Raw genomic sequence first — 10,604 nt, forward strand, 5'->3', positions numbered from 1 at the left:
GAAAAATAAGAGTGTTTATCTGAAACAACAACATCATCTGAAACAAGTCCATTCCAAAAGTAACTGAAAATATCTTTTTGAAAAAAGTATGTGGCCTTTATCTTGTGAATTTCTTCTTAGTACAAAAGAGAAATTACCACCATGTAAAATTTTCTATTATTTTTCATTGGAGATGCAATTTTTAAAATAGTTTTTGTATCTTCAATCTGTTTATTTCTATCTATGTAGCGTAGTCAGATATTTATTTCATTAAAATGCTCTTTAGATTTCTAAATGCAAAAACGTTTCCAAACTGAGAAATCTGGGAAGAGGCATGCTGCCCTGAACAAATTGGCCTGATCAAGGCACTTGACAAGTGATATTTAGTCTTCCATCAGTCAAGCATTTCCGAGTATGGTAGATTCAAGTTCATAAACACAGTCTACGAATAGTGAAAAATTAATCTAGCCTTCTTTTCCCCCTAATCATTGTCAATCTTCTATTTTCTACATTTTTCAGGAATTCCAATGAAGCAAATACAGAATTTAAGAATAATTGTTCTAGATTTTATATTAACCATCAGGCTATGTCTCCAAATCTTTTTGTAAACTAACATCCAACATAATTTCTATTGCTGCTTTGTGAATAAATCTTGCATGGTCTCATGAACATACTCTAGGTACCTTTCATTCATAGATATCAGCAGCTGCAAGTCACCAAAGGAACCTTTTTCTCCATGGCCTTCTTCTCTTGAGACTGATAGACCCTGCTACCTATTTGTAGCTCCAGATTATAAAGTAGCATTTGGCTTCAAGGTGGTTTACCAGATGCTTGCCAAATGAAGCTGCTACTATAGAAAAAACAAGCAAACAAAATTAGAACCTGGATTGAGACATGTCTGCTTACATAAGACTGGGCACACAACACTGTTGCTACTTGGCAGGCAATGCACAATATCACCAGGTAAAAAATTATTCAGACAACACAGTACAAATGAGTAAGAGCTGCCTCCAGAATCATTCTTAGAAATGGCAACACAGCAATGGAGAAAGGAGAGCTATTGGTGCCTAGGGAAAGAGAGACAGAGGCTATGACCACAGGGAGTCCTGTGCAAGGCCTCAAGACTCTTAAGATTATAAAAGACAGGAGCAATTACGGTAGAAGTAACCAAAGCAGAAATCCAGTAAGTCAAGCTCCAGAACATCCAGGGAGAAGGAAGGTACACATTCAGAGGGTTTCCCAGAGCTCACAATTGGCCAGATAAGCAGAAGAGTGGTTAAACCTCTGAGATGCCCAATTCATGTCTTTTGTCACAAAACCAATGCAGAACTAAATCTTCATGGAGGGACAATAATAGGGCCATGTGGACAGAAACACAAGGAAAGAATATAGATGCAAAGAGATTGATAGATGCGAAGAGATTGACCAAATTGACTCTTCATATCCATCCTGACTGTTCATACTGAATCCTGCTATCAACTCTGCTGCTGGTGGCAATAATCTCTAGAGCAATTATAAATGTTACCAAAAATCCCAAGCCATTTTAAGAACAAAATCTTGTCTGCCTACTGATTTGCTAATTGTTTCTCTCCAGCTACATCAGCCCTGCTGAGTGCCCAGCAACAGATAATTCCCGGAGACTACATAATCTCCCTAATAGTCAAAGACAGAGATAACAGGCAGTGCGAGACACCAGAGACCTTGCCTCTGAGGGTCTGTCAGTGTGACAACAGGGGCATCTGTGAAAGGTATTCCCCAAGTGAAGCCGAGCGCCCTGGGCCCACGTATGGAAGGCAATCTACAGTTGAGCTCGGGCCGGCCGCCATTGGCCTGATCATCTTTGGTCTTCTGCTATTGCTGTGTGAGTACACCATCTTTTCCTTCTGTTTCTAGGAGGGCATTGGCATTGTCAAAGGTTTTCATACTGCTCGTGCTCACTTCTGCCAAGCATAAAGAGTTGTGAATTCATTGTTTCAAAAATAAAGGTTTAAGGAACTGCCATTTTCAGGAAGAACCCGAAATGTTTAACTTGACGCTATCAATCCATGGGGCAGCTCTGGTGGCCTAGTGATAAAGAGTTTTACTGTCAAGCCAAAGGCACATGGTGCCAATCTAGCAGGTGCTCCCAAGGAAAAAGATGGGCAATCTCCTCCTGTGTGATTTACAGCCTCTGAAAAACCCCCTGGAGGATCAGCTATGAGTATAATTTACTTGATGGTACACAACAATCTGTATTTGTAAAACAGTAAAGCAAGCCCTACTTTGTTGTTGACCTCGGTGTCATTGAGCCAACAACAGCTCATAGAAATCCAATAAATAACAGATCAGAAACTTGCCCTAACCTGCATCAATCTCATGTTCTCTGTCATGTTCAAGTCTATTATGGGAGCCACTGTGTCATCCTTCTCATTGAGGGTCTTCTTCTCTTTCGCTGACCTTCTACCTTTCCCAGCATGCTCGCTCCAGGGACTGGTTCATCCTGAAAATATACCCAAAGTAAACAAGATCAAGTTTCACTCTCTTTGCCTCCAAGAAGCAATTTGGTTGCACTTCCCCTAAGACTGATTTGTTTCTTCTTTTGACAGTCCATGGCATATTTAGTGCTCTCCTCCCACACTGTAATTCAAAGGTATTAATTCTTCAGTCATCCTTATTCACTGACCAACTATCAGAGGCATATGAAAAAATTGAAAAATACTATGGTTTGGATCAAGCACACCTTAGTCTTTAAACTGACATCCTTGCTATTTAGAATTTTGAAGAAATTTTTTTTACAGCAGATCCTCCCCAGCCCCCATGCAACACATCTTTTTATTTCAATAAATTAAAACTCCTATTTTAGACATCTAGAAAAGGTGGAATGAAAGGAATAAATTAGTAACCCTAGGTACTGAAAACAATGCACCAGTAACCAGTTGCCACAGAGTTAATTATAATGCATGACGATCCCTTATGGATCAGAGTAGAACTGTAGACTGCAGGGTTTTCAGTGACTGACATTTTCAGTATAATACACAGGTCTCTGACTTACTGTTCTTAACTTGTAACTAACTACACTTACAGCCTTCTATTTTGTTGCTGGTCTTTCATATCTTATCCTCAGTACTATGTACTGTGTGCAATACTGCCGTACATAATCTGTTGATGTTATCATTCACAGATGTCCAATTTAATGATGTACTGTTAAAAATACTGCCATGTAGCTGTCTATGGACTAGAATACAAGGTAGTCGGTGTGGGTGCAGCAAGTCTTAGTGAACAAATGATTTGGACAATGTTCAACGCGAATGGCATGCAAGAGAAACTGCATGTGAGCCTGACAGTCATTATGATTCTGACGTCATTGTTACAAATTAATGCCAGTTTCAATATAGACCTTGCATTTCATGACATAAGAAAGATGGAAATTTGAAGCCAAGTTGTCCAAGTTTCCCTAACTGTAACATCACTTGCACTGTTTATACTTCAATAATGTATCTAGTATAAGATTTCATCTTATTGATCAGACTAGTAAAGATACTAATAATGAAAATTTAAAAAAGAGAGAAAGAGAGATTTGACTTACACCAGGACCAACCCACAGAATAGTCATCAGAAGGGAACTCTGTCATAAAGTGGGACAACGTGTAGATTGCTGGACTTTTCTTAGTCTTTCTTAATAAGGTGTCTCTGGATGGATTCAAACTCTGTAACTTTCAGTTACCAGCCAAAAACATTGTTATGTACCATCAAGTTGGTTGTCACTCATAGTGACTCTATGTACAATAGCTCTGAACCAGCATGTTAATAATTTTAATCAAATAAAATAAACAAAAATAATTATTTGAATCACTAGCATCTTTTAAAGTGTCTTCTCAACATTCAGGTCTCATGAGACAATAAAATAAACAAAGTTTTGGTCAAATAAATTGAAGGAAAATATTTACAGAATATGACCATGATAGTCTTTGAGCTTATAAGTTTCCATTAACAAACCGAAATTGCTTACAAATGATTGTTTCATTTCCTCAAAATAGATTACCACAAGAAGATGTACCTCTTTTGGGACTATTTACAGTTTCTTTGTACATTTAAGAAAAATACAGACATGTATTTTTAAATAAAATATACTTTATATTAGCTAATAATAACTAATGGTTATTAATAGTTAATAAAATTAGTTAATAAAATCAAATTAGTTAATAATAACTAATTTGTTCCCATCCCAAAGAAGGGCGACCCAACTGAGTGTGGAAACTACAGAACAATATCATTGATTTCACATGCAAGCAAGATTCTACTGAAGATTATCCAAAAACGACTGGAACAGTACATCAGCAGAGAACTGCCAGACGTCCAGGCTGGGTTTAGAAGGGGTCGTGGTACTAGGGATATTGTAGCTGATGTTAGATGGATCTTAGCTGAAAGCAGAGAATACCAGAAGAATGTCTATCTGTGTTTCATTGATTATGCAAAGGCATTTGACTGCGTGGATCATAACAAACTGTGGCTGACTCTGAGAAGAATGGGAATCCCAGAACATTTAATCATGCTAATGCGAAACCTGTACTTGGACCAAGAGGCAGTCGTCAGAACAGAGCAGGGCAACACTGCATGGTTCAAAATTGGGAAGGGTGTACGTCAGGGATGTGTCCTGTATCCATACCTTTTCAACCTGTATGCAGAGCAGATTATCCGAGAGGCGGGGCTCTATGAGGAGAGGCGTGGCGTTAGGATTGGTGGACGATCTATCAACAATCTGCGTTATGCAGATGACACAACCTTGCTCGCTGAAACGGAGGAGGACCTCATGCACTTACTGCAGAGGGTCAAGGACTGCAGCCTTCAATATGGACTGAGGCTCAATGTTAAGAAGACAAAAATTCTCAACACTGGACCAATCGGTAGCATCAGGAAGGATGGCAAAGAGATTGAAATTGTTCACAGCTTCAGTTTGCTCGGCTCCACGGTCAACACTCTTGGCACCAGTAGCCAGGAAATCAAAAAACGTATTGCGATGGGAAAGTCTGTGGTTAGGGACCTCTCCAAAATACTCAAGAGCAACAGTGTCTCTCTGGAGACTAAGGTCCACCTGATACAGGCCATGGTTTTTGCAATCACTTGTTAATGCATCAGAGAGTTGGACAATGACTAGGGAGGACAGAAGGAGAATTGACGCCTTTGAGCTGTGGTGCTGGAGAAGAGTATTGAATGTACCATGGACTGCCAAGAAAACAAACAGATTCATCGTAGAGAGGATTAAACCAGGCTGCTCCTTGGAGGCAAGGATTCTGGGGCTTCGTCTGACATACTTTGGACATGTTGTAAGGAGAGACAGGTCTTTAGAGAGGGACATCATGCTGGGTAGAGTAGAGGGATAGCGCAGGAGGGGAAGAGCCTCTGTGAGGTGGATTGATTCAGTGACTGGGGTATTCGAGATGGGTTTGTCAGAGGCAATGAGATTGGCCCAGGATAGAGCACGGTTTAGGGCTGTTGTACATAGGGTAGCTATGAGTTGCAAATGACTCGACGGCACATAACAACAACAACATTAGTTAATATATAAGTTTCTTAAAAATTGCACTATACTGAAAATCAAGCCAGACTCGGAAGGTAGTAGGTCTCAATTTAAAAGAACTTTTTGTAAACTTGTACAAATAAGAGAGGGGTATCTTTGATACATTCATAACACAGACTTTTACAGTTAAAATTAATTATCATGGTGCTGAAGTACACTCTTATCTCACTTTTAAAGTTTTAATTTCTAAAAATATTTTTAAACATAAATGATGACATTTTAAAAAATCTTGTTAAAGTACAGAAAGTTATCTTGACAGACACACAAATAACAATCACTTAGATACAACATGTATTGTTTAACCATATCTATTAACATTTTTAAAAAAAATGCTACAGATAGAGCTAGTGGCTTCCCAGTCACATACCATGTTTTCCTCAAGGAAGTTCTCATATATCATTCAATTTAACAGGGAAAATTTGTACTCAATGTTAACTGTTCAACAACAAAGATTTATCAAGTAACTAGAATCAATTCACTATGCTTACCTGCTTAGTGCCTGGATGACACAAATGATGTGTGCTTAATTTATAGGTTTGGAAATACAGTGAAAGGTCCCTATGAGTTACACTCAACTCAACAGTAATGAGTTTGGTGTTTTGGCTTACTAACTTAAAAATTACAAAAAAAAAAAAACAAACAACAAACCCAGACTGAAACTCATTGCTGTTGAGTTGGAACTGACTCATTGCTGATCCTCTAACAAATTTTCAGAGGTTGTAAATCTCATAAGGAGAGATAGCCCATCTTTCTCCCTCAGAGCAACTGACGGATTCAAACCGCCTGCCTATGGGTTGACAGCACAACTCCTTATCCATTAGCCCATCAGAGCTCCCTTAAAGGTTACCAGATTGAAGCCATTCAGCAGCACCAAGGAGAAGTTTTAGTGAGCTACATCTGCAAAGATTACTGCCAAGAAAACCCTATGAAGCAGTTCTATTCTACAACAAGCACATGAAGTCACCATGTGTCAGAATCCGTTTCATAGCAATGAGTTTATTTTCCCTTCTTGGGTTTGGCTTTGTTTTGCCAGTAATGAGTTTGACTTTGAACTGCTGAATTGTGAGGTGTGTGGTATCCCTGTAGGCTATTGCATATTTGAGATTGTGACTCAGCAAAGCAATCAGGAAAAAAATCTACTGTGTTACTCCCATGATAATATTTGCTTCATGTGACACTTTGGTTTGCAAAACATCATGCTTTTAATTTCATGTAAGATAAAATATAAATATATATGTACATTTATAATACATATTTTAAGGATATGACAATATACTCATACTTGGAAAAACTTGTACATACATATATAAAAAACCAAATGCACATTGTATATATAGTGACTGTCAAGATATCAAAAAGATTTTCTTTATTGTTGTTAGGCATTAGCCTTAAGTACAGCAGAACATAAGTCTGTTCATTCTTTAATCACACAATCTCTGCTGTGCTTAAACCTACTGGATTGTTGTAGTCATTCCATCTTACTGAATGACTTCCACTATTATGCTGACCCTATTCTTTTCCAAACACGATGTCCTTCTCTAGGGACTGACCCCTCCTGATGACATGTAGTAAGTGTGTGAGACACTGCAGGTTAAGTGTTGGGCTGTTAGCCAAAAGGTTAGCAGTTTGAAGCTACCAATCACTCCAAGGGAGAAAGATGAGAATGTCAGCTCCTACTTACTGTAACTTACAGCCTCAGAAACTCAATGAGGCAGGTCTGCTCTGCCCTGAAGCGTCACTATGAGTCAGATTCAACAGGAAGGCAAGGAGAGTGATAGGAGCTGTACTTATGTTGTAATGTTTCTAACCAAAGTCATGTCAGACAGTTTTCAAGGAATTCAACTGTTTGGATGTTTTATGTTTTGTTATAAGTGGCTCCTCTGCTGCTGCTGGCCTGTGACTGTGGGATGGGCCCTATCGGAGGAGTGACGAGTGGATTTATCCCAGTGCCTGATGGGTCAGAAGGAACCATTCATCCGTGGAAAATCGAAGGTGCCCACCCTGAAGACAAAGTGAGTGCTAAGTTTGCAAAACATTATTTCAACACTATAAAAAAAATATTCTGTTTATACTAAAATTGGAAGCAGGAGTAGCATCCACTTCCACAATAGCTTGCCTCTGTTAACCCTATGAACCCTTGATAAAGGACGAAAGTTATACAGGAGGTGTCCAGGACTTCATTCATAGGGTCGCTAGGAGTCCCCTGCGACTCAACGACACTTAACAACAGCAACAACATGTACTAAAACAGAAAAGAGGGGCAGTGAAGTGTAAAAGCAAAAGACTTAGAATCTTTTCAAATTTTAGCTTTTCTGTCAAAGAACAAAAATAGTCACTCTAGCAAGAAAGAATTTGAGTTTATAATCTCACCATTTGCAAAGTGTCACATTTCATCTAAATTGCTATGAAATTTTATTCACTTTGAAATATATTTCTTTTTTAAATATGGATTACAGGAAATCACAAATATCTGTGTGCCACCTATAACAGCCAATGGAGTCGAATTCATGGAAAATTCTGGTAAGTGAGCACCACACTTATTTTTTTAAAGCAATAGTGAGTTAAATAAGTAATATTGAAAAATAACAAGTGTTCAGAATTTTAAAAGAATAATTTGCATATATATGCAGATAGCAGAAAAGGTTAACACTGAAATAGGTTTAATCATCTATTATTCCATTCTGTGACACATTTCTGGCTCCAATAAATTAATCTGTCCATTAATATCATCATTTTTACTGAAGAGTTATTATAATTTTCTAAATTTTAATAAAGTGATATCTGGTTCTAGGACAATAAATTACTAAATTTTTCTCAATTAGGAAAGATTTCACACACATGTTGTTAAATTGACTTTGACTCTACAGTCTTCTGAACCCTGTACCATCGGATAATATTCTCCTGTAATCCGTAAGAATCCATTGGCTAATTTTAACCACATCACCAAGTTTTTCTTCCTAGTCTTCTGAGTCTTGAAATTCCACTAAAAGCTGCCTATCATGAATGACTCTACTGGTATTTGAAATATCAGGGGCATATTGTCCAGCATCACAGTAACCTGAAAGTCACCACAGTCCAACAAAGTGACAGAGAGTTGGTGATTCACACTAAAGGGGAAAATATCACAAACATCCATATAATCCACTTAATCTTGTCCATTCTTAGCTTTTGGTCATATTTATAGTTAAAGCCACACTTGTCGACATCTTCAATCCTGTTCTTCTTCCTTGCCAGAAGTAGCTTTAGCCTGATTTATATTCCATCTCTAACTCTGGTGTTCAAAAAAAACGGCAAGATCTTAAGTTACCTGATAGATCAATTTTCCTACTTTGGTTTTTACAGTGACAACTGTTCTGTTTATATAAATCACAATGCCGTAAATAAGGAGTAAACCAGAGAGTTAGTAAAGACTGGTACCTAGTATTGAGATTTTACTTCATTCTATATTGACCAATTGATTTTTTTTAGGTGTGCTAAGGCAACATGTGTTCTCACCAATTAGCTGTCAGCTTCCCCAATTTTCACCTGCTTCTCCCATAATCAAAGCACACGAGTACAGCAAGAAGTGTATTCCAAATTCTTTAGGAAACACCATTTCCCATGAAAGTGTAATGTAAAGGTAACAGAAAGACTAGTCAAAGTTCATTAAATTTTCTTTAGACACCAAGACACACTAACTACACTCTCACTTAACATGAGTTTCCATGTTCAGCCAGTATGACTGCTAGTTTCGTTTTTATTTCTTTTTTTCATGAGAACAATGAAGCTCTCATGCCTATCAGCTTTCCATGATTGGCTGTTGGGTAACCTGGTTTTGTATTTCCGTTTATGGCCTTTGTCACTGAAAAAAATCTATATTTTTTGCATGTTTTGTTACTGAATAGCTTTTCGGAGCTACTTACTCTCCTAACATGACCTCTCTGATACCCTCCTACAATAGACAGTAGAGTGTCCTTAGTACCTCAAGTCATATAGCTGTATTTTATAATTTGATCCTAGATACTTAGCCAGACTACCCCCTCAAGGATACCAAAGATAAATAAAAAAAAAACATATCATGAGTGGTGATTGTATTTTCTCCTCTGGTTTTTAGAAGTTTGTACAAATACATATGTAGGACGGACGATGGTGGAAGGAGCCTCAGGAATGGAGATCACCACAAAGCTTGGCTCCGGTGTGGGGTCGGCCGGCGCTGGGGGACTTGCCGCAGGAACAGTATGCGGAGCCACTGGGGGCTTCGGCAGCTGCTCCGCAGGACACTCTGGAACAATGAGGACAAGACATTCCACTGGAGGGACCAACAGGGACCAGGCGGACGGAGCAATAAACATGAATTTCTTGGACTCCTACTTTTCCCAGGTAATGTGGTGGGAAATTTTGCAGTCTCTTTCTTGTATTTATATAGAGGGGTCTTGTTTGTCTTGGAGTTGTTTGCTTTACTATCTTTCAACATCGCAGTTCACTTTCTTACAGTTTGTTAAAATGTAAGGATAGCTTTCTTTTCATTCTTGAATCACAATCCAAGATTCCTGTAGAGTGGGAGGAAAATTGAAGAGTAACCAAGGATCAGATGCTAGGATTCTGACAGTCTCTACCAGATGCCCAGTCTAGTCGAGCTTAAGACTATAAAATTGGTAGAGACTGAGAACCCTGAAATCTAATCCTTAGTCACCCTTTAAGCAGAATTCAACCCCATGACTCAACTTTCAACCAAGCAATAGATAGGCCTAAAAGATCATTAAAACCAAGAAGGAATGTACCCCTGAGAGAACTCAGTCATCCGCAATCAAGAGGGTACCAGTTACCCAGTTACAAAGCTCAAAAGGCAGAAGCGAATAGCATAGAAAGTGAATGGGAAAAAGATGCATGTGAAAGCAATGGAAAGACTACTACTGCTTACAATGTGGGGATTCTAATCCAAATCATGAAGCACCATGTGTATAAATGATGGAATAGAAAGTCAAATGGCTCTGTATATAATAAGTTTTATTTTTAATGAGGGTTTTTATGCCAAAATAATAATATAATAATATCTATATAAATACATATGTTGTTGTTGTTATGTGTC

The 10,604-nt window shown here is 38.2% G+C and overlaps 1 protein-coding gene across 1 annotated transcript in view; it reads left to right on the forward strand.

Annotated features, from left to right (window-relative positions):
* Positions 1-10,604, forward strand: part of DSG3 (desmoglein 3) — a 51,863-nt gene that overhangs the window by 37,732 nt on the left and 3,527 nt on the right. Inside the window, exons 12-15 of the mRNA XM_006899565.1 lie at positions 1,566-1,840; positions 7,409-7,548; positions 7,993-8,056; positions 9,630-9,895. Coding sequence (XP_006899627.1) covers positions 1,566-1,840; positions 7,409-7,548; positions 7,993-8,056; positions 9,630-9,895 — 745 coding nt within the window. The remainder of the gene's footprint in view (positions 1-1,565; positions 1,841-7,408; positions 7,549-7,992; positions 8,057-9,629; positions 9,896-10,604) is intronic.

Source organism: Elephantulus edwardii, unplaced genomic scaffold, assembly GCF_000299155.1.
Source record: "Elephantulus edwardii isolate Elephantulus edwardi_28Jun2011 unplaced genomic scaffold, EleEdw1.0 scaffold00261, whole genome shotgun sequence".
NCBI classification, from domain to species: domain Eukaryota; kingdom Metazoa; phylum Chordata; class Mammalia; order Macroscelidea; family Macroscelididae; genus Elephantulus; species Elephantulus edwardii.